General features: G+C 40.3%; 1 protein-coding gene and 1 pseudogene across 1 annotated transcript in view; one reads left to right on the top strand and one right to left on the bottom strand.

Annotated features, from left to right (window-relative positions):
- The window catches only part of SYTL5 (synaptotagmin like 5), a 224196-nt gene that overhangs the window by 110255 nt on the left and 88309 nt on the right, over positions 1–25632 (bottom strand). Inside the window, exon 2 of the mRNA XM_060292910.1 lies at positions 12393–12871. Within this exon, the coding sequence (XP_060148893.1) occupies positions 12393–12511 (119 nt within the window). The 5' untranslated portion in view covers positions 12512–12871. The remainder of the gene's footprint in view (positions 1–12392; positions 12872–25632) is intronic.
- LOC115841151 (E2F-associated phosphoprotein-like) lies at positions 94–1269 on the top strand (annotated as a pseudogene).

Genomic DNA, 25632 nt, shown 5'->3' on the forward strand with positions numbered 1-25632 from the left:
GAGCCTGTGCTCCGCAATGGGAGAGGCCACAACAGTGAGAGGCCCGCGTACCGCAAAAAAAAAAAACCAGGAGAGAGTAGTGCTGGAGCGCTTTAGGAAAGGGACTTGCGGAGAAAGCAGGTACTCTGCCGACGCCTGTGGACGGTATCGGAGGGGGCAGGCCGCCATGAACCGCCTCCAAGATGACTATGACCCCTGCGCAGTTGAAGAGCCTAGTGACGAGGAGCCGGCTTTGTTCCCCGACCAGGGATCAAACCCGGGCCCCCAGCAGTGGAAGCACGGAGTCCTAACTACTGGACCACCAGGGAATTCCCATGTAGTTAAATGTCTTTAAAGAGGCTTTATATTCCTGTGACAGTTGCCACTGTTCTGAAGATGAGGTGGATGTTCTGAAGATGAGGTGGAACTCCTGACCAGAAACGAAAACTTCTTAGAGAATGTCTTACTGGAGAAAGTGAATCCTCTAGTGAAGATGAATTTGAAAAACAAATGGAAGCCGAATTAAATTCCACCATAAAAACAATGGAGGACAAGTTATCCTCTCTAGAAACAGGGTCTTCCTCAGGAAATGGGAAAGTTGGAACAGCTCCGACAAAGTACTATGACGATATATATTTTGATTCTGATTCTGAGGATGAAGACAAAGCAGCACAGGTGACCGAGAAAAAGAAGAAGAAACAACACAGAATTCCAACAAATGATGAATTGCTATATGATCCTGAAAAAGATGACAGAGATCAGGCCTGGGTTGATACACAGAGAAGCGGCTACCATGGTTTTGGAATACAGCGGCCACGTCAACAACAACAGCCTTTTCCAAATAGTGATGCTGTCTTGAATTGCCCGGCCTGCATGACCACCCTGTGTCTTGATTGCCAAAAGGCATGAATCATACAAAACACAGTATAGAGCAATGTTTGTAATGAATTGTTCTATCAACAAAGAAGAGATTCTAAGATACAAAACCCCAGAGAACAGGAAGAAAAGGCGAGGCCATAAGATGATGAGGTCTAACCAAGAAGACGCTGTGGAGCAGGCAGAGACAGATGTGGAAGAAATCTATCACCCAGTCATGTGCACTGAATGTTCCACCGAAGTGGCGGTCTATGACAAGGATGAAGTCTTTCATTTTTTCAACGTTTTAGCAAGCCATTCCTAAATAGCTAAGTTGGCATTTAGTTGCCCAGTACTGTATGCAAGGCAAATATGGACAGTTATATTCCTCCTGCCTACTCATCTCAAGTGACATTCTCAGTGGTTATTTGAGGAAGCAGTGTTTTATCTTTATCTTTTTGAAAAAAAAGAAGGTTATCTACCTTCATCCCTCCCCTTCCTTTTTAAAAAAAATTTTTTCCCCAGCTCTGATGGGAGTCGTTATTCATTCTCTTTTTGATAGATATTTGGAAACTGGGGCTTTTTATTTATTAAAGCTCTTTAGAATTAAAATGTTCTGGAGTTACAGGTAAAAAAAAAAAAAAAAAAAAAAAACCAGGAGAAAGTCCTGTTATCCACATGGTAAATTACTCAGAGAGAGAGGATGTGGAGACAGAATCAGTACAATAAGAAGTAGGAAACCTGCATTTGTTTTAAAAAACAAAAAAAAAAGGATAAAATACTGGGCTTTTAAAGATTATTGCTATGACAATGAAAGGACAGAATTGACTTGATGGGAGGAAATTGGGCATTCATACACAAAAAAGATAATTTAAAGAGAATATGTTGCCCTTGAAAAATTCTTTAAAACTACTTCTGCTGCTGAATACAGGTTAGTTTTAACTTTTATAAAGAGATAGCTGAAGTTTACTTCTCAACTGTCTCTAAATTGAATTTGTGTAAACTAAATAATTTTAAACGCAGCAAAAAAGGAGTTACATGCACAGCAAAGGCAGTTATCAGTACTTAATTTTTCCCATTTACCTCTTTAGGTGATGCTTATGGGGACTTATATTTCCATAGATAAAGATTATTTCAAAAAACACTTTCAGCAGTTTTCCTAGTTATCAGTACATGGTACAAAAAATGTCAAATCACCGTTTCTTTGACATTCATTGAGGATGAATATAAATGTTGTTTTACGTGCTATGATCTTTTTGTTAAATGCTTCACTGAAAATCACCACTGACATTTAATTGCTTTCAGAGTCCATAAAGAGGAAGATGAGATTTGTGCTGAGGAGTAAACGAATCTGATCCGTAAGATGCATGATCTTAATTGCACCCAGTTTCTCAAATTGCTGGTTGTCTCTCAACATTCCTTTTACCCTTTTAGAGCCATAAAACTTCCAAAGGTGAGTTGTTCCCATGGCCACGCAGAGTAAAAACTACATTTAAATATGCAAGCTTCCTTGCAGCTAAGTATGGCCACGTGACTACACTCTGGCCAACAGGATGTCAGCAAGGGCATCGTGAAACTTCTCAGAAATGGCCTTAAGGAAAGGGAAACTGTCTTTTTCTCTGCCCTTGTCCCTTCTCCCTGCTGCCTGGAATTAGGGCAGTATGATGGGAGCTGGAGCAGCCATCTTGGACCATGAAGTGTGACTCAGACTCTTTCCTTGACCAAACTTTAGACAGGCTCCTCTGAGGTCTCTTTTCGACTAGACCTCGTCCTTGGGCCCTGTCTTCAACCTGCAGAGCCCAGATTCAGTAAGAGTCCTACTAAATCAGTTCAGCGAGAATCCCGTGCCCCCCTTGATATCTGACATCACTCTGGCCTGCCTTCAGTAAGAATTCTGTTAAGTCAATTTAGTAAGAATTCCCTTACCATCAATGTCTCCACTTAAGTAATTTTCCATTAATTGACCCCCTCACCCTACTTACTGGCTATATGTCCGCATCTGCTTTTGCTGTATTTGGAGTTGAACCTGATCTCCCTCTCCTACTACCACAGTCTTTGTTTTTACTTTTATTTTTTCATGATAGTCTTGAAATCTATGGCAATAGTCCTGAATAGAGTCTTCCTTACCATTTTAATAAGTGTCAGAATAATTTTTTACTTTAACAGGTGTGTTAGCCCATGTTGAAGAGGGCAGAACAGCCAATTAGAAGGACCCTGGGCCTCGGATGAGCATGAAGCCACCATTACCAGCCCTGGGTTGCTTTCCTCATGACTTCATCAAGGTAAAAAAAGAGAAAAAACCTTCTCTCTTACTTAAGCCACTGTTATTTTGATTTTCTGACGCTCAGAGCTGAACTTACCCTAATTTCCATACCAATAAATAGCATGTATACTGTTACAGAAGTAGAGAAGAATGCAAATCCTGCCTTTAAAATACGAATTGTAGAGAGTCTGGCAAAGATGTAAGTTATTTGTATTTTAAATCAAATTGACATATTCTTTGTGTAAGTTATTGTGAAAGTGGAGACTTTGAAAAATCCAATAAAATATAACTTCGCTTCTGTTAAACTAGAAATTACTTCATCTCCATCTCCTATGCCTTGCACATAATAAGTACTCAATGAATTTTTGCTGAATCTTGGAAATTATTTCCCAAATATAAACTCATACAAATAAATGCTAAAACAACACTAACATCCAATAATAATAGACAATGCGAATAAAAAATCCACTTAAGAGGGAATACAAATGGCTAACAATCATGTAAAAACACTAATAATCACATAAATGCAAATTAACATAGGACACTATCAAATTAGTAATTTATAACAATAATTCTGATGTTGGCAGTGATATAATGTAACAGTCTGGTGAAGAGGAAATGGACACATTTCTGGAAAACAATTTTTCAATTTAAAGGAAGTATAAATCAAAATATGAATCATAATATAATAAAAAATTAAGACAGAAGATTTAAGAATAAGGATGTCCATGGAAATTAGAAGTTAAAATATTGCACATCTGTGTTATGAAATCTTATCCAGCTAATAAAAATGATGCTTCAAAAGAATTTTGAATGACATCAAAAATGTTCATTAAATAACGTTAAGCAAAGATAGAGGATCCAAACTTACATATATAATGTGGTTCCAATTATGTGAAAATTACATGTACACAAAGAAAAGCAACAGAAAGCAAATTCAACAAAAATGGAAAATATCTCTGGGAAGAGGGATCTCATGTGAGTTTATAAAGTTCGTATTATATGTATTTTCTAATTTTCTATAATAATCATAACTACTTCCATAATGAAAAATGTATCAGAAGATATTAAATATTTCTTTAATTGTGAATTAAGAATTTATAATACAAAAATATTGTAGATATTGATGCCCTTTATAGATCCTAGTGCATTACTGAGTTTAAAAACTTAAAAAATCTCTTGCCATTAGAAGTTTTATCAATTTTAGATATGTGCATGAAATCTTTACCAGTTATGCTTAATTACTCTGCAATGAAATAATGATTAGAAAAATTATTAAATGCATGTCAGCCTAATCTTATTACACAGTTAAATCAATTAAACCTAACTCCTATTACTATAGGAACCTTCAGATAAACTGTTGATATACAACGGTCATATTCCTGAAATCTAAAATGTTAGAGGTGGGCTTCCCTGGTGGCGCAGTGGTTGAGAGTCCGCCTGCCGATGCAGAGGACACAGGTTCATGCCCCGGCCTGGGAAGATCCCACATGCCGCAGAGCGGCTGGGCCCGTGAGCCATGGCCGCTGAGCCTGCGCGTCCGGAGCCTGTGCTCCGCAACGGTAGAGGCCGCGACAGTGAGAGGCCCGTGTACCGCAAAAAAAGTAACAATAAGAAGAAGAAATTACCAAACTAGAAGTTCACTCTAATAGTTCTCCTGGTGTTTTATGGGGACAGTGAGTCTACGCTCTTGAGAAGGTCAAGCCGATTCTGTTCTTGGTGGTAGTGATAAGATTTGAAAAAACAGCCCCACAGATCAAACAATTGTAGGGTATTAAGATATTGTTTCTGGCACTTGTTGGTCGCCCTTACTTGCCGGGTGAATGGATAATTCTTGAAATCGCTTCAAATCCATTTGAACCAAATATTTAGCTTATCTGCAGGATTCCAAACAGCCAATTTAAATGCACTTTCCCCTTTTGTTTCTCCCTCCTTCTCTTTCTTCCCCCATCCTGCTGTAAAATGATGGAATCAAACCCAAAGACAAAGCCATAAGGTGGATGGCAGTTCCCAGGCTGATCTCTGTGGTCTCTTGATGATACTGACCTCTGGTTTGCTTGGTGGCCCGTCTCAGCTGGGCTAGCTGTGTGGAACGAATCATTATACGCTTGCACTTTGGTTCTCAGTCAGCATAAAGGGTAGAACAACATAAGGAACTCTTGTCAGTTTTTATTGTGTGAGAGCAACGCTTCAGTAAAAGTCGTAATAACTTTGGATAGTGTTATACAGCTTACAGGTCAGAGCTTTCAGTAAATACCAGGCTAAAGAAATGTTTTCTCTTTTGTTCCATTTCTCTGACAGCTATTAGTAAAGCTGTGGGCTTTCAACAGGGTCGGAATGGGTGCAGTTACCGCAGAAGCATCCCAGCACAGAGGAAAAGGAAGCAAAATGGAATGAGAGAATCTCGGCTCTCATCTTTACCAGTTGGGCAAATTATTTAATCTAAGGTTCAGTTGCCACAGCTATACTACATTATAATAGGACATACACCTCAGGGCTGACATGAGGCTTAAATGAGTATCCATTTGTGAATTGAGTAATCCATTCTCCGGCGTGAGGAAGGCTCTGGGGAGTTTGACATCTCTTTTATTCTAGCCCCCCTGAGAGATCAGATATATCACTCAGAAGTTAAAAGTGACCTAAGAGTGGGGTGTGAGCTCTAGAGCCAGACTGTGGGGAATGCAAATCACAGTTCTGCTACTTAATTACTAGCTGTGTGATCTCGGATGAGTTATTTAACTTTGCACTTCAGTTCCCCCACCTATAAATAGGGAAATTAATACTTCTTACCTCATTGGGAAAATGGAGTTGTAATCTGTCCCTTTCAATTGTGCAGAACCTCCTGCTATTTCTTGCTATTTTCTATACCTCCAGATCATTTTGTTGTTCTTCTACAGAGGCAATGAAATACATTGAAGCTGTCCAGCATGTGAGCCACTACAAATTGGGTGAGGTATCAAAATCTCCTAGAGGTGGAAGGACGCCTTGAAATCATCTAACCTCCCAGGCAGAAGCCCATGTTCTACCTCTATTAGCTGACGGCTTCTAGTCCAACTCCATCTTCTCTCTTAGGCTATAAATGTCCTGCTTCTCCCCAAGATGGCTTATCAAGCTTTCAGGTGTATGCAGCTATTCCCAAGGCTAGAACGTACCAAGGTGTTGTTTTCAACACCAAAGGTCAGCAAACCACAGCCCTTGGGCCAAATCCAGCCCACTGCCTGTTTTTATAAATAAAGCTTTATTGGAACACAGCCACATCCACTGGTTTACATATTGCTTCTTTCACCCTGCAAAGGCCGAGTGAAATAGTCACAACAGAGAGCATATGCCCTGTAGAGCCTGAAACATTCTCTATCTGGCCCTTTACAGAAAGTTTGCTGATCCTTGGTTTATACCATAGATAAAGCCTGATCCATGACTGCGAACTATTTTATGTTTATGGATCCAACAAGCATTAAGATTGTGTCCCTGCTCACCTCCATTATTCTAACAATGAATACAGAGTGCTTGGCTCATAGAACACGCTCAACAAATGTTGATTACTCCTGAGTTCTGGGGGTTGTAGGATGCTTTTGGCTGCACGTAACAGAAAATCTGATCCAAACTGCTATAAATAACACTGAAATATATTATATTGCTTAAAGAATAAGGCCAGAAGTGTGGCAGGTTCTAGCATATCAGGATGCTGACAATAATTTTCTGCCAACCTATTGGCTCCGCTTCATCATTGTGCTGGCTTTTATACTCAGCAGCAACCAGGATGACATGGTTCATTGAACCCATCCAGTGAGAAAGGGAACCTTCCATAAATTCAGGCCATATATGTCTGAGTGGGTCATCTTCGGTCTCATGTCCACCACCAGACCAATAATAATTGGCAGAGGAATCCCAGTCAAGGGACCGTCCTAAAAAATTCAAGGGACTGTCCTAAAAAATCCATTGCTGGAGCTGAGCAAAACTGAGTTTTGGGTAGGGATGAAGAAAAGAGAAATGTACGCAGTAAGACAACCAACAGAGTTCACCACTGACACAAGCCCAAGAAGAGGTGCCAAACAGAACATAAGGCCAGATACGTTTTCCTGCATTGCGGCTAAATGGAAATGACAGCCTCTGAGTGACAATACAGCCCACAGATGAACTGCTGAAATGAACAGCTGTAACAGGGAAGAACAAAATCTGACTCCGGGCTGGAACTGTTTCTTCTACTTTAACCTTTGCTCTCTGCTGCTTTTTGTTACTATAATCACCAAAAGGATGTTGTCTATAGCTATTAGCATACATAATGGCCTCCCTTGGGGAACCGTGCCCCTCTGCCTGAACGTTAAACTAAAGTAAAGTGCCTTTGTTCAGCTCACAGGGAAACATTCTGACCCTGCCCACCTGTGAATGGCTCCAAGAAAGAAGAAATAAACACATCCCCTCTCTGAGGCTGGCCAAATCAGGAGATGTTTTGCAAGACATCCTGTCTATGGCCTTTTTACATTACTTCCTCACCTCCTCCCCCTCTCTGTTCTATAAAAGAAACTGGCATCCAGACCCCGATAAGATGGTACTCTGGGACATTAGTCCACCATCTTCTCAGATGCCCAGCTTTCCAAATAAAGTCGTCTTCCTTGCCTCAACACCTCGTCTCCCGATTTATTGGCCTGTTGTGCGGCGAGCAGAGTGAGCTTGGACTCGGTAACATAGTCACTTATAAGTTGAAGATTTCTTATATATAGTCCAATACCACAAAGTAGACATTGAACAGTATTTGTTTTTAGGTGTGAAAAATCAAGTAGGGTAAGAATTTTTTAATGAGATACTATGTGGCATATATACTATGTGGCATGTATTCATATTTGTTAGGCTGAGTTCTTCCAAAGTTAGAAAAACCTAAGGAACAAAATGATCAATAAAGATTTTAATTTTGTGGTTCCAAATGGTCGGTATTTTTTTCCATTTGCAATTACTGTTGATAGCTCAATTTTCTTTGCATCAGTTCCTCCCTCTTTCTTCATTGCATTAAAGCCATCAATACATCTAAGTGATTTGTTCTTCACAGAGAATATCTTAAAAACTTACTTTCTAATAGTTGAAACCTGTGTCTAGATATCTCCTACCTCTTTTTCCTTCTTAGTCGGAAGGAGAAGAATAAATATATTTGAGCCTCTTGGATCAACCTAGAATGCTCTGGTAGTTGGCAAATATCTCTTCCCAGCCTACAATTCATGCCTGGAGGTAACTATCAGACTTTTCATGTGCCTTTGGGTGCAAAGCACCTTCAGAAGCACCTAGAGGTCAGTCCCACTGAAACCGAGCAGGACTCTGTGGGGCTCCTGGGCACGGAAAGCCTTTCAAACAGTTGCTAATCAGGGAAGGGAGGGGATGCAGAGACAGTTCAAAGACACAATAGTGCAGCCTTGGGGCAGGGTCCTGGTTCCCCCTAAAGGGATACACATAACAATATCTTTGAGCTCTTCTGCGGAACTAAAACCCCCACCAAATGGAAGATGTTAACTACTTGATGAAGCACTCTTCGTTCCAGAGAAGGTCACAGTTCACGCATCATCACCTGACTCCAGATAATCTCTGGATTGAAGGAACGCAGGCCTTGCACGCACCCTGCTCCTTATCAGCAACCCAGCCCCCCGATTATAAAACTCCTCACAAACCCCCTATCCTCACCCCCTGCATTGGGACACACAGTTCTGAGGGCGTTAGCCCGTAGTGCCCCCCTTTGCAATAAAGCTATTCTTTTCTACCTCACCCAAAACTCTGTCTCCGCGATTTAATTAGGTGTCGGAGTACAGAGGCCAGATTCGGCTTCACCACCTTAATTAATGCCACACACTTCAGTGGCTATACGGACTGTGGAGCACAGTTGGGCAACAGGCCTAAAATGTTGATTCGATACCATTTTTACACTCTTTCATTGTTCTATTTTCCTTATCTCTAAGGACAACCTACTCAAGCAAATAAATATACAAACAAACAAGAAATCCACTGCTTCCCAAACTCCAATGTACTAACTTTCCAGATCAGTTTCTTCTTAGTAATCATCATAATTCTTAAAAATTTTCTTTGGCTTCCACTTCCTTCTGAAACTTACTAGCGGAATCTGAAGGCAAATTTGTGGGTCATGGTAAACAGCTGAAACACAGTTGATCTATACTCGCCAATGTCAACATCCTTTTCCCATTTCAAGGCTGAGCTCAAATGTTAGCTCTTCTGTGAAACCATTCCTTCAATTTCTATCTTATCCATAATAGCTTACTTATTCCTCCAGACTCCCACAAAAATGTCAACCTACACCACTGTGGCGTAGTGAAAACAATGGCTGTAATAGCAAGCACGAATGTTTACAGTTGCAGTAAAATCTGCTACACCATAAATTCTTTGTGTTGATGATTTTGGAGGATATCAAGGAAAATGGACTAAGTTCACTGACTGGTCTGCCAAATCTCCTGCTTGGGCTTTTGAGAAGCTAACTCAGAGATGTAGATACCTGTGCAAGTGATTTCTGAAATGCTCTCAGGAGGAATCTATAAGGGAGTAGGGGAGGCAGGAAAGGGAAGAGAAGGGGGACTAAGGAAGACTGTGATTTTTACCTGAAGGCCAGTCTCAGCATGATCCCATGGGGAGCCCTGAAGCAGAAGTTGCACTGTAGAGTCGGTCTTGCATTCAGGCGAGGGTTTCTGTACCCATCAGCCATTGGCCCGGGGCGGCCCAGTAGGGACAGAAACTCAAGTTTATCTGGCATTTGTGGCTCTCTACTCCTATGGGCAACTCCAGCCACCCAAAGGTAGTCCTCTAAAGAAGGTAGTAGGTGCCAGTGTTTAGAAGTAAAGCACGTGGAAACTGGGAGATGAGAGCACAGATCCAAGAAAGGGGCTCAAAAGGATCGGAGTGGAGCACTGATGGTATTCACAACAACTCATAAATCAAGAGCAACACAAACCAACAATAAGCGTAATGATGTTAGCCAGCGACTATTAAGTGCTTACTGTAGGCCAGCCTTGTTCTAAGCTCTTGGTAATATGAGCTTATTTAATCCTTACAACAGCCTAATGAGGTAGCTAATGTTATTATTTCTGTTTTGTCAAATGAGGAACCTAGATCTATGGAGGCAACTAGTCTAAAGTGACACGAAGACTTCATGGTGTAACTAAGATTTGAATCAACGAACGTAGATGGGTGATTCAACAGCAACGCACTCTAAACCCATGCCACCCACTTTGGCGTGGCTTCTCAGTACAGGAAGCTGTGAAGAGTGGCAGAGCCTTGAGTCATTTGGCCTGGGATCCTGTCTTGGTAGCTCAGAACAAAATGAGACAATGCAGAAAAAAAATGCACGAACTAAATATTAGTCAGTGTTGTTATGAAAGAAGGGAACAAGACATTGCCACTTTCAAAAAAGAATCTATTTTCTATAAAAGTATCTCTTAGATCTGTAAAAAGCCTTTCTTCTGCTATCCTCTAAATGTTTAAAAGAGCCAAGAAATCAACAGCTTTATTCTTGATAGCTCTATTGTGTATGACACAATTGTTACAGAGAATAAGGAAAGAAGGCAAGGGAAGATAGAAAAAGGAAGAAGGAGTGTAATAGATTATTACTAATAGTTATTGAGAATGACAGGAACAAATATTCTGAACAAAGTCCTGTTCATTGTACTTCAGTCTTTCCTGGGATCTGGTTATTAAATTGTTTTTTCCTAAACAGGGTGATTTTGAATTCACCTGAGAATGTTATCAATAATTGCTTTGTACCTTGCCCCCCATAAACAACATAACTTTTTGCAGCCCATTAGAAAATTCAGTCACTTTTCATGACTGGACTACCAATGCCAAAAATATTACTGATTTCTTGAAAATCATTAACTGCATTTCATTGCCACCTGAATTCTAAGCACAGAAAAAGTGCAATAATTTTAATCAAAGCCTTTAAGATTGGCGGAATACCTTGAAATGATGGAAATAAAAATTCTGAGCTCTTCACTATGAAATAAGAATATTTCAATATCTTTCCAACTCTAAGGATCCTAGTTCCTTTAGGCACGTTGAATATTTTTGCAACATGTGAAGATAATCTTATGATGAGCTTTCTCCTCAAGTAAAACAAACATAAGCTTCTGATTGCAGTTTTGGTAGACATGCAATATACAAAAGCTACACGTTGCACAGTAGTAGGCAGTGACTGAGGAGGGAACTCTGTTTATCTTTGCTCCTCTACTCAGAGTTGAGACGTAATAACCAAATATATATATATATATATATATATATATATATATATATATATATTTGCAGTACGCAGGCCTCTCACTGTTGTGGCCCCTCCCGCTGCGGAGCACAGGCTCAGGACGTGCAGCCTCAGCGGCCATGGCTCACGGGCCCAGCCGCTCCACGGCATGTGGGATCTTCCCGGACCGGGGCACGAACCTGTGTCCCCTGCATCGGCAGGCGGACTCTCAACCACTGCGCCACCAGGGAAGCCCTAACCAAATATAGTTAACAAGCAGGACACGACAGGCAGCAACCAAACAGAATGAATGTGGCAACCAATCAGAATGATGCTCTGATCATTCAGAACAGATGATGTAACCAATCAGAATGGATACTGGCTGAAAGACAGATGAGGTCACACCTGGGGATTCAGCTAAATATCAACCCTGCCTACAACGGATGTGAAACTCAACGCTGCCCACATTACTCAACTTTCCTCACACAGAAACTTATTTCAAGAAATTCAGATGATTTCTGGGATACAATGGGAACTTCTCACTTTCCAGATCCCCTTCCTCTCCCAGCTCTGGTCAAAGCAAATTCCCACTAAGACTGACCTAAGAAAGGCGTTATAAATAAATAATAGTTAACATTTATTGTGCACTTAAGTACCAGGCACTACACATTATCTTCCTTAATCTTTGCAACAACCCTATAAGATGAGTGCTACTATTCTCCCTGTTTTATTGATGAGGAAACCAAGGCATGGAAAAGTTGAGTCACTGGTTCAAGGTCACACAACTAGTACATCCCAGAGCTGGTTCTCAAACCTGAGCAGTCCTTCCACTTACCTATGAGTTATGATGTCATTGGCAAATTGACATTCTCATCAACCTATTTACAGCTCAATTCCATCCTTCCTTCTAGATAAATGATAAAATGCCAAAGACGTTTTCTAATATTTGTGCTACTGCTTGCAATCTACGAAGTCACTGACTAACACGTGTCACCAATGTGGTTGCAGTTGCCCCATTTCTGATCTAAATTGCTTCAAACAGAAAACAGTCAAGGAAGGCAGACAAAAGAACATTACCTTATTCTCTTGTCCTCTACTTTTTTCAAATATTCATCTCTCTTTAGGACTCCCAGGATCATCTCCTTCTCATGATCTAATAGAAATGACAGGTTGATGAACTCCGAGTTCTTAGACATGGTATTTCAGCAGTAGCTCTGAGTAGCAGTGGTTGAATCTTCCAGGTGAATTGATATCCACAATTCTTAAGGTCTCCCCGAACAACCCAGAGTCACTCAGTTGCTTGATGTAGAGAGGCTTTTATAAGGTCTCTGAAGAACTGCTGATGGTAGGTAGGGATTCTTCCAGGCAACACAGAAAACAAGCTCCACTGGGATTACATTTCAAGAAAATCATTCTTCTTTTAACTGAAAAGATCTCCAAAGCCTTCGTGGTGGTGTACAGTCCAGTGGTAGCTGAGTTTCCCTAATGATGCTCAACGTCAACCCAGAAAGTTACAGAGCAGGAAACAGATCCGCTGGGACAGAATCCAGAAAACACTGCAAAGGTGGAAAAAACAAAGGAGAGGAAAATTAGGCCATTTTCCTCAGAGCACTTGTAAGAGTGTCTAATTTTTGAAACAGTGATGTGCCTAACTCAAAAAACACTTTTTAATCAGTAAACATGCATTTATGAAATACTTATTGTATTTATTACCATCAAAGAGTACTTATATTTAGTTGATTCCAGGTTCTCTATGTCAATTCTGCTTCTTCCATTATAAAGAGCTTCCTCTACCAGCCAGATCCCGTTTACCACCCTTGCACCTGATCCATGGGTCACCGCTTTGGGACTCTAAGAGCACAGTCTGGACTGTCGACACAGGACAGGTCCCTTGAGTGGCTCCATCACGCCTTCCCTCCCTCCCTCCCCAAAACTAGGACCACGACATAAAAAAGCATCACCGGCAAAACAAATATGAATCAGTGCTGCACATATCAACCTAAATCTCTCTCACAGACATGTTGAATGCAAAAACTTAAGTTGCAGAAGAATTCATGCAGAATAATAGCATATGCATGAAGGAAATAATTTTCAAAGACATTACGTCTAATTTAGGACCACATACATTTGGAGTATAAATATAAGGAAATTCATGGGGAATTCTGAGAGATGCAATCAGAGAGGAGAACACAGGAACTTCAACTACTGGGTGATGTTTTATTCTCAATATAGGTTTATATCTTACGATGTACATGGTTGTTCATGAGTTAGCCCAGCTCTGTATTAACACACCACCAAATAGATGTTTTAAAACTATCCCTTTGTCAACATAAGCTCACCAGGCCCTCTCCATCATATTAACTCTTGGGCACATTCTTTCATTGGCTTGCTACCTGTATTCTCTCTGCGCATCCCCTTAAGAACGATGGCTCTTAGTGTGACCTACGGGGTTTTGTGATTTGGCATCATCCCACGACACTGTTCCTCAGCTTCCCTTCAGGTCTCTGAACTACAATCCGTATGCAGGTTACACTTGGTTTGGTTGGTTCTAGCCAGGTTTCTAAGGGTAATGAGATATTTACTCAAAGGTTGCTTTGGGACCTCCCGGTTACCATAAGGTCAGGTTGACTCCAATTCTCAGATCTGAAAGGACAGGCTCTAGTCCAGGGCCTCTCTAACTTTCCAAAGTCCCTATGTGTTTGTTCTCTACATTGTATAACGAAACCAGAACTTTGCTGAAATGACTCAGAACTGAACTGCTTCCTACAGACCAAGAGCTATCCGCCTTGGAGGAAACTGGCTAGGTCTCAGAGAGTGTAGACTCTCTAAATATACTCCAGTCCTTTCCTCCATCTCCAAAGTTCTAGAGGCTACAGGGCCCAGAGGACCCCAAGATTGACATGAAGAGGAAACAACAAGGTTAAGAGTAAAAGGGGCTCTTCAGAAAGGTTTGGAGTTTTTGTTTTGTTTCTTTTTTTTTTAATTGAAGTATAGTTGATTTACAATGTCGTGTTAGGTTCAGGTGTGCAGCACAGTGATGCAGTGTGTGTGTGTGTGTGTGTGTATTCTTTTTCAGATTCTTTTCACATATAGGTTATTACAAAAAATTGAGTATAGTTCCCTGTGCTACACAGTAGGTCCTTGTTGGTTATCTATTTTATATATAGTAGTGTGTATATGTTAATCCTATCCTCCTAATTAATCCCTCCCCCCGCCCCTTCCCCTTTGGTAACGGAACTTATTTAACAGAAATAGACCCACAGACATAGAAAGGTTTGGTTTTTACATCACTGTCAATTGTGGTCTCTCTCAGATAAAGACCACAGCAGTTTTTCTAACCCTTGTGTGTCTCATCTGGTTTCATGCAGAAATAGAAAAAGCACTTGGTAACTCAGTTAATGAACATCTTATCATGACAGCCAGGTTCACTTAAGACATATTTTGTATTTGAAATGTCAGATTTAGAATGTCCTGTGTGAATATTCTATAGAGTTGTATTTAGAATTTATTTAAAGGGTTGGGAGCTATAAAATGCTTGACTCGAAGCTTCTGGTTTTCCTTGCCTCGGGCTTAAGTTGATGCAAGTCTGCCCTCTAAAATTCCAAGAGTCTACTCATGAGGAGAATAAACGGAGGGGAGTAGTGACACCACGGGGGTAGCACAGGAAGGTGACAGAGAAGATGGGAAACGAAGCATGGCTATAAGAAAAATGAAATTAGTCAGTGAGAGCTTAATGAACAAAATTAGCCCTAAGTGGATTTTTACCCATCTATACCTGGATTGCTAGAGATGATTTATAAATGAGTGACCAAGGAGATGAGAAGTAGCTAAAATTTTATCAGGAAAATCAGGATGTTTCCTGCATAAGCCAGGACCGGACTGTGAGTATACTTTACTAACATGGAATGGACATGATGGTCATCCAGTCCTTCTGGAGAAGGATACAGGGTGGAGCAGAGGAGACAGTAAGCTTGGCCAGAGAGAGAGGAGTTCCAGGGGGCTAGATGCTAGATCCAGACTCTGACCAGAGCAGAAGCATTTGGGCCTCAAAATGAAAATAACCTATGTATTCCTGGTAGTACACGTTCCATGTTGGGTGATGAGGCTTCAGTCTGACAAATTTTCATGTCATGAATCACTCAGAGCAGACAACTGTTTCCTCTTGCTTGAGTTTTACTTCCTCCTGGACACTTCTGGTTTAAGTTGGCTTCCCCTAGAGCTCTCCCTTCAGGGAATGGATGGCCTGGTCCTGCCAATGGAACCCTCTGTGTCTGCTTTGAACCCATGTCTGATCCGTTCTCTGTATGCTGACCAAATCACATTTCTGAGCCTTTGGAGGACCAGCATCTGGGTTGTGATGAGCTTACGTAAGTATGCACCTTTTTTTTTTTTTTTCCGGCATGTGGGATCTCAGTTCCCAGACCAGGTATTGAACCCGTGCCCCCTGCCTTGGAAGCTTGGGATCTTAACCACTGGACCGCCAGGGAAGTCCCAGTGTGTACCATTTTTGGGTGCCTGTTTTCAGCTAGTTCATAGCCCCTCCTGTTGAATCCCTTACCCACTATGTACACACTTTAATCAAGTGAAAAAATGAGTGAAAATAATCACGAGTGCATTTTATCTAGAGGTGAGTCTCATTCTTTTAGTTAAATGTACCCAACACTAGTCAGGAGAGATGAGTTCATTTTTGTTTTATTCTTCAAAACCTTCACTTAAACAGATCTCTCTCCTTTAACATTTCAGATACAGATTTTTCCTTCTCTGGCCAGTAGCCTTGCCGAACTGAGCTAAAATATTTAAAAAGATGATAAGATGGTTTGCATTCTGCCGCCTTTCAGCATAGATAGCTCAGGACAGGTCATTAAGTCTGCTCGGTGCCACTCAAGATGCAATAATCAAAAATTCTCACAGCACCACACAAAGACATAAGTTTCTTAAAAAGCATCTGTTTTGAGTAACGTACACCTAAAATTAATAGAGGGCTGGTATTTTAGTCAAAGGAAAGGGTATATCTGAACGTATCGCATTATGGGGTACTTGAAATGCAGCTTTAAAAATAGGGAGTTTTACAAATATAAAATGGGAGTACTTGATATTCTGGATTGGCCAACACATTTCCAAGTCAATGATATAAAAAAAAAGAAGATGATGGAGGAACTATTGTAGATTAAGAGACCAAAGAGCCATATAACCAAATAACTAAATGCAATACATAAACCTTGATTATTTAGATTAGATCCTTTAGAACAAGAGTTATAAAAAAACATTCTTAGGACAATGAGGAAATTTGAATAGGGACCGGATATTAGATATTATGAAATTACTAGCTCTTTTAAGTATGACAATGATATTGTGGTTATTAATAAGAATATTGTTTAAAATGTTTCTACTCTTAGAAGATGCATAATGAAGTATTTAGTTGATAAGTGTGATATTTGTAACTTATTTTCAAATAATTTCAAAAGTATTAACTATAGAGATAAAGCAAATATGGCAAAATGTTAACAACTGCAGAACCCAGTCGGCAAGTCCATGAGTGTTCACTGTACTTCTTTCAATATTTCTTTATGTATGAACATTTTCATTAAAAAATTGAAAGGAAACACATGGGGAAAGTGATAATGGTAAATGAAAGCCTTCAAAATTATATTTATGACAACTACACTGTGCACTATAGACATTATGTGTCCCCTCAAAATTAATATGTTGAAACCTAATCCCGTATGTGATGGTATTTGGAGGTGGAGCCTTTGGGAGGCGATTAGGTCATGAGAGTGGAGCCCTCATGAATGACAAGAGCTTCCGCCTCCCTTCTGCCCTGTAAGGACACAGGAAGAAGTCAACATCTAAAAGCCAGGAAGTGGGCCCTCACCAGAACTGTGAGAAATTAATGTTTGTTGTTTAAGCCACCCAATCTATGGTATTTTTGTTGTAGCAGCTCAAACATACTGAGATACTGTGTATCATTTTCTACAGAAAAATGCATTAGAAGTTAGAATATAAAGCAATTATACTCCAATAAAGATATTTAAAAAAAGGGAAATTAGAATAACTATAAATTATTTTTTAAATGACTGAATAACATTTCCTAATCTCAGGTGGGTAATTTATATCTCAAGACCTCTAGGAAGGATGACATGTCACAAATGATCCTCTATACATTTTATCGTCTTCACAAAATAACCATAAGATACACAGTGATAACTGCTAAGGAAGCTATAACCCAGTCTTATCCCAAGATTTATCTTTGTGAAGAATGTTTTTAGCTATGCTTCTTCCATCATTTAAGAAGATTATGAGACAGACAAAAAAAAATTCATTGCACTGTTACTTAGTTATAAATTCAGCTAGTCACAAAAAGACCCCACAATAACATGCTCATTTTAAAAAAGGTAATGCCGGGCTTCCCTGGTGGCGCAGTGGTTGAGAGTCCGCCTGCCGATGCAGGGGACGCGGGTTCGTGCCCCGGTCCGGGAAAATCCCACATGCCGCGGAGCGGCTGGGCCCGTGAGCCATGGCCGCTAAGCCTGCGCATCCGGAGCCTATGCTCCGCAACGGGAGAGGCCACAACAGTGAGAGGCCTGCGTACCGCAAAAAAAAAAAAAAAAAAAAAAATGTAATGCCAGAGGGACTATAATAGTTATGAAACAGAGACCGTGATAACTTAGCTCTTTTGCAGGCAACTGTTTCTAATGCAATATGAAGGACATTAACTCCAAGACTTACCACTGGAGGTGATTTGGCAACATGTATCATGTTTTAAAATGTGCAGGAACTGGACTTCCCTGGTGGCGCAGCAGTTGAGAGTCCGCCTGCCGATGCAGGGGACACGGGTTCGTGCCCCGGCTCGGGAGGATCCCACATGCCGCGGAGCGGCTGGGCCCGTGAGCCATGGCCACTGAGCCTGTGCATCCGGAGCCTGTGCTCCACAAAGGGAGAGGCCACAACAGTGAGAGGCCCGCGCACCGCAAAAAAAAAAAAAAAAAAAAAAACTGCAAAGTATTTTAAAATCCACCACAAAAGGGCAGGAACTTAACCCACCAATTCCAAGTATAAAATGTACCCTTAGGAACTAGTAAGACACTTGCGAGATTTGCCATAGCACTGCTTGAGAGCTGCAAATTAGAAACAATGTCAGATAACAGGAAATACGCACACCGATATAACTTAATATCTTTATTAAGGTGGAAATATGCATACTATATGTCAAGTTAAAAAATCAGGTTATTGAACAACGTGTATCATACAATCCTTCTTTAAAAAAATAAAACATGCTTACATACCAACTGAAAAAAAAAATAAAAATAGAATGTTTCTGAAAGTGCTCTTAGGATGAAATTAATACAAATAAAATTAACTTCCTGTTTGCCTGTTATTGTGTGACAACACAACAGTGAGATGGATTTTCAGCACATTTATAGGAATGTTCAGGATGCTTAGAAAAACCAGCTAAATAACACATGCAAAATTCACTTGGGAGTGCCTTTCAAATAGGTGAGCAGGCAAGACTACACATGTCTGTCAAGCGGCGAGAACTGCCAGAGGGATAAAGATGCTGTGAGGAGAGAAATGAATAGTTCCTTTGCTATGAATCCCAAGCTGAAACACTCAAAGGCAGATGCTACAGAATTGCGGGTATTTATTTTCTTTTTTTTATAAATTTATGTATTTATTCATTTTTGGCTGCGTTGGGTCTTCGTTGCTGTGTGCGGGCTTTCTCTAGTTGCAGCGAGCGGGGGCTACTCTTCATTGCGGTGCACAGGCTTCTCATTGTGGTGGCTTCTCTTGTTGCGGAGCACGGGCTCTAGGCCCGCGGACTCAGTAGTCGTGGCTCGCAGGCTCTAGAGCGCAGGCTCAGTAGTTGTGGTGCACGGGCTTAGTGGGCATGTGGGATCTTCCCAGACCAGAGCTCGAACCCGTGTCCCCTGCATTGGCAGGCAGATTCTTTTTTTTTTTTTTAATTTATTTTTAATTTATTTACTTTTGGCTGCCTTGGGTCTTCGTTGCTGCGCGTGGGTTTTCTCTAGTTGTGGCAAGCGGGGGCTACTCTTCGTTGCGGTGTGCAGGCTTCTCATGGCAGTGGCTTCTCTTGTTGCAGAGCACGGGCTCTAGGCATGCGGGCTTCAGTAGTTGTGGCACCTGGGCTCAGTAGTTGTGGCACATGGGCTTAGTTGCTCCGCGGCCTGTGGGATCTTCCCGGACCAGGGCTCGAACCCGTGTCCCCTGCATTGGCAGGGGGATTCTTAACTACTGGGCCACCAGGGAAGTCCCTGGCAGGCAGATTCTTAACCACTGCGCCATGAGGCAAGCCCAGGCATTTATTTTCAATAGAGCAGTTTCTTCTCACGTGGACAAGTCTGTGTGGCACATTCCATGGGAGTGCAGTTGAATTTTTTTTCAAAATGGTATTGATTCTCCAAACAGTAATAGGAAGCTCAACTAACAATACCATCAGCTTTATAGTGATGCTCCAGGAACAGCATCCTCAAAATGTCCCACAACAGCTAATACTTAGATAATTCAACTAATCCTTACGACCCTCTCGCAAAATAAAGTCTAATACCCCCATTTTATAGATGAGAAAACTGAGACAGAGAGAAATTAATTAACAAGCCCGAAGTCATACAGTCAGTAAGTAACTCACGACAGTCTGGTTTCAAGGACCCTGCTTCCAACCATGACAGTGACTGCCTCTCAGGGCCTCCATGGAACAACAGAACCCCACAACTTCTCAGAATCTTTAATGCTCTGATGCTCATTGTGAATTTTCACAGAACCCTCAGTCTGGAAAAAGATATTTACCATTATTGGTTCTTAATCTTGGCATCATGTATTTTGATATTTTTAAAGAGAAGACTGTCTATCTTAAAATAAAAAAACTGGTTAGGAAAGAACCTAAATAAATTCAAGAGAGAAAGACTTGAAAGAAAAATTCGAAGACACACTTAGATCATAATATCTGGTAGTTCCCCTGCATGCTTTTTAACTATCGAGACCTATACAATTCTGTATTTCTGAAAAAGTTTCACAGAACAGACCATATATAAATTGTAAATATCTGTACAAAGGAAGCCAGTATAAATAAAGTGAAAAGAAACAAGAGACAAGCTGGGAGAATAAGATTTGTTCCATATAAACCAGAAAAAGGATTAATATCTAGAAAATATAAAGAGCTCCTACAAATTACAAGAAAATAAACCGGTAAAATAAGGGGCAAAAATAAAAACGTGTAACCCACAGTATTAGCAATTCACAAGCAATCCACATAAACATGAAAAGATGCTTATTTAGCTCACTAGTCATTCAATGCAAATTACAAGGAGAACACTTTTTAGTTTTCCTATTAGGTTATGAAAATGTAAAAAACAAAAATCAATTATCATCCAGTGTTTGGTGAGGGTGCGTGGAAATGGGCATACTCATTGCTCCATTGGTGGAAGTGGAGATAGGTTCAACCCTTAGCTGAGAGAGAATTCTCCATGGGTTCCTCCATATTTACATGTCTTGTGAGCAGAGGCACTAAATGGCCTTTTGTTCCGGACAATCCTTCCAGAAATGTTTGCAGAGCGACCAGTAAAAGACATAGTATGTCTCTCTCTGGAGCAAAGGGAAGATCTGCTTACAATTTGTTTAATAAAGCAAAACTCTCCCTCAAGGGCAGACGGCAGATTTGCTTGTAGTCCACTGTAAAAAATTTGGATACATGTTCAGGGTTCTTCAGCTGTTATGCAAATTCACTGCATGCACAATTTTCACCTGAGCACTTGCGGGCAAGGGGAACCAACACAAATGTGAAGCGCATGAGAGTTGCTGTGAGGAATAAAATACATTGTATATGACCCAGGAGTGTGTGTCTTCAATCACCAAACATAAAATAGTGACAGGCCTACTTCTTAGCTTGAAAGTAGGGTAAAATCTCACAGCCTTTATGGTTCCTGTCAACCTTTTTAGAGGATGAATTGAATTTTTCAAAATTGGTCAAAGGGTACAAGATTTCAGTTATGCTAGATGATTAACTCCTAGGGGTCTACAGGACAGCCCAGGGCCCACAGCTAACAATACGGTGCTGTTTACTTAAAACTTTGCTACGTGTTAGCGTAAATACACGATACATACATACATACATACATAAATTGGATGTGGGAAAACTTCTGGAGGTGATGGATATGTCTACGGCATTGTGGTGATGGTTTCATAGATGTATACTTACCTCCAAACTCATTAAGTTGTATACATTAAATACGTACAGCTTTTTTATGTCAATCGTACCTCAATAAAGTTTTTTAAATTAAGTTTTGAATGTTTTTGACCACTTAAGAATCTATCTTGCAGAAAAATTGATACCTGTGTGTACATATGAGGATAATGTAGAGATATTCATTGCAGCGTAATCATCGAGAGTGAAAATTCGGAAATAGCCTTAAGTTATAGTAATATCATGGTACCATATTGAAGTGAGGTATTTAAAAATATGTATTGACATGTAAATAACTAAGCTACATTGTTAGCTGAAAACAGAAAGATATTTATGCTTTTAAATGCATACGGATGTAATGTACTGCGGTCAGTGTACACACATATAATACATGTAAATGTATAGGTAAAGGCACAGGATGATACATACTGATCTGTTAATCACGTTGCCTATAAAGATGGTAGCTGGATTGTCAAAGGTTGGAGAAGAGATGAAAGGGGGCTTATTGACATATTGTTTTTTATTTTATACATGTTCATATAATCATATATTATTTATGTCTCTAAGATTTTTAAGAAGCGATAAGGTGTGGTTAGAAGCAAAAGAGAGAGAAGCCAAAAATAATTTTTTAAATGTGATCTTAGAAGAATACAGGTGACACTGCCAGCAACAGGGAAGTTGGGGAGATGTGCCGGTTTGGGTGGGTGATAATCGATTTTGGTTTTAGACATATTGTGAAATAGGTGATACCACCCTGACTGTTCAGCATCACAGTTTCCCACCTCCATTCTCGCTCTCCTACATCAGATTCTTCCAAAACACAAATGAGACCATTGTCACTCCTATGCTTAAATCCTTCAGTGTCTTTCCTTTGCCCTTAAAAGTTCAAACTTGCTTAATATGGTTTAAAAGAAAACCCTTCAGGATCCGACTCTTGCCTATCCCTCTCTCTCATATCTATCCTTTAACCACACTCAACACTTCATTCCTCTAAAGAAGCCATGGTCTTCTTCACCTCCAGATCTTCCAATTTGCAAGACTCTGCCTGGAACACTTTCCCCCTCCCCTCATCTTCTAACTGCTAAGCATCCACAGGTATCTGCTTAAATGCCTCTTAGTCTAGCTCAGGTATCTGTGAGAGGCTGAATAATGGCCCCCAAGATGGTCATGTCCTCGTCACTAGAACCTTTGCATATGTGGCTAGGTCAAGGATCTTGCGATGGGGAAATTATCCTAGATCATCCAGATGGGCCTAGTGTAATTACAAGGGTCCTTACAAGATGGAGGCAGTACAGTTAAAGTCAGAAAAGGAAGTGTGATGAAATAAGCAGAGGTCGGAGTGATGGTCTTCAAAGATGGAGAAAGGGGCCATGAGCCAAGGAATGCAGGCAGCTCCTAGAAGCTGGAAAAGGCAAGGAAATGGATTCTCCCCGGAGCCTCCAGAGGAAATACAGTCCTGCCAAACCCATGATTTTAGCTTTATAAGACTCATTTCAGACTTCTAATGAATGAGATGAAAAAAATCAGACATTTTAGAAGGAACACCTAAAATAAAAATCTCAGCGTGAGGTGATGCTGTATGCCAAAATGGAGTGTAAAAAAGAAACTAAACTCTGGGCAGATGCTTGAGATGAAGAAGTTGGACAATATTCCAGCTCTGTGGCAGCCACCGCACTGCTAGTGGATTTAGAGTGGAATGTACTACTTGACATTATGGTGGCCTCCTTGCCATGGATGCCTTCTTGTTAACCTGTGGTAGTTTCTCTTTAATCAGACAAAGAGTTAACCTTCTTCTAATAATTCTATGTTACAGAATTTCATTAAATATTGCCACCCTTAGAGCAGATGTATGGAAAATAAACAGAAAAATATCTGTTTCAGTCAATTAAAAAAAAATTACCGGGGAGAACATGAGGACAAGAGAAGGCTCCATCATACAAAATGTAGGAAGAAGACCAATGATCAGCATTTCCTTGGAAACCTTCGATGAAAGTGGAGTTTATTAGCTCCAAATACAACATGTACAATCATTCCTTCATGTTTGTTAGCTGATGCTCAGTAACAAACCACCCCCAAAACTTAGTAGCTTAAAACAAAAACTTATCTTTTTACAGTTTTGTGGATTGACTGGGCTTAACTGGGAAGCACACGTTTGGTATCTCTTACAAGACTGCAGTCAAAGGGCAGGTGGGGCTGAAAGTCACCTGAAGGCTGGACTAGGTGGGATGTTAAGGATGACTTACTCACATAACTGGCAGCTGGCGTCAGCTACTGGCTGGGAGCACAGCTGGGGCTGTTGACCACAATACTTATACGTAGCTTCTCCCTCATGGTGGTCGCTGGGTAGTCAAGACTTTGTACATGGCAGCTGTCTTCCCCCAGAGCAAGTGTTCTGCCCAAGCAGAAACTGCAAGATATCTTAGGACTTACCATTATTTCTGCCATCTTTTATTTGTCAAGTCAATCACAAAAGCCATCTCAGATTGAAGGGGGTGAATCAGATTCCAAAGGAAGGGGAGTAGCAAAGAATTTGTGGCCCTTTTAGCTTCCCATGTCTTACTTCCTCATATACAGGATATGGAAGTTTGTGGTTACCAGGAATTTGAAGACCAAGGATCACGCATTCTTCCATTTCTTGATGGGAATGGAAAAACTGCATGTGTACCATGACTCCCTATTTTTTGTTAATGGCTCAGTACAAGTGTAGGCACCTTTAGCTATACGAAGAGAAGCAAGCAGGGTTTGAAATGCTCAGCTGTTCAGACCTAAGGACACAAGTCATTATTATTTTACACACACAGATGCATAAATCAGTGAAATGGTAGCACAGTCAGCAGAAGTGTAAATTATTTGAAACTCTTCTATAAACGGTATCAAGGGTACTGGTGGGTATTGGGAGAAAACTGGTTCCAATGGGTTCCAGGGACTCATGAAAGGTTAATAGAACAAGAGAGGAGAATGTTCTCAATGCAAGCCTCCTCACAGTATTTCTGCAAGACTTGTGGATGCCCCATTATTTGCAGTAGAGACTCAAACTTTTTTGAGGGACAGTTGATACCTTAGGCAATCAACAATGACTATAGGAAAAAAATATATATGTTCTATGTAGAAAAAATACATATATTCTAATGGACAAAGGGGTGGGGGTAATTTAAGGGATTCATCAACTGTAGTCACCAGAAGATTTTACAGTCCATGGGGTAAGCAATGCTAATACAAAGCCCTCAGAATCAAAGGCTGGCTCTATGTAGCCTCTCAGAGTTGGTGTTGTAGAAAACATGGGGCTTTGGAAACTAATGGGATTCATTCTACTCGCTGAGAGGATAACATAGACAAGCTATTCTAAGTTTTTGTTATCTCAGTTTATTCATCTGTAAAATGGGAATATTAACATGCACTTCCTCGGTTTGTTGTGAATCTTAAAATGAATTAATGTATACAAAGTGCCTAGCACAGTATCTGGCACCTAACAGATGCTCAAAACATTTTAGACCTCTCCATCCTTTCTGTTCTTACACTGAAATTAGCAATGTCATTAAAAAAGATCAGTAAAAACATATCTCCATTCCCTTCAATTCACAAAATTCCCGAAGGTCTCTCTCTCTGGCTTCCTAGACTTTCTATTAAGAATTTACAAACTTCTTAGCAATCGCTTAGAAATGCCACAATTTTTATTAAAATAATAAGATTTTTAATAATGCTAAGATTCTTTGACATATGATAACATGCTGGAAGGTTCATAACATGAAGGTAAGTGGAAAAACTCAGGACATAAAGCTACTTATACGGTATGATTCCAATTGTGCTAAAGGAAATACCTACACAACTAAATATTATAGAAAATAGAATGAGAGGAAATAAGTCAAAATATTAAGTTTATCTCTGGTTAGTTATATTATAGCTGTATTTTAGATTCTTCTTTATAACTGTCTTCATTTCCATGTTTCCACAATAAATACATATTACTTATAAAATCAGTTTAAAAAACAGCAAATGTCATTGCTGTCAAAACTATATTCTAGCCATATTAGCTCAACTTCATATGCCATGATACACAATGCATATATCCACTGATCATGCTTCACTGCTGAACAGGGAAAAAAAAATCAGTGGTAGAGTCAT

The sequence above is a fragment of the Globicephala melas genome, chromosome X, assembly GCF_963455315.2.
Source record: "Globicephala melas chromosome X, mGloMel1.2, whole genome shotgun sequence".
Taxonomy (NCBI): Eukaryota; Metazoa; Chordata; class Mammalia; order Artiodactyla; family Delphinidae; genus Globicephala; species Globicephala melas.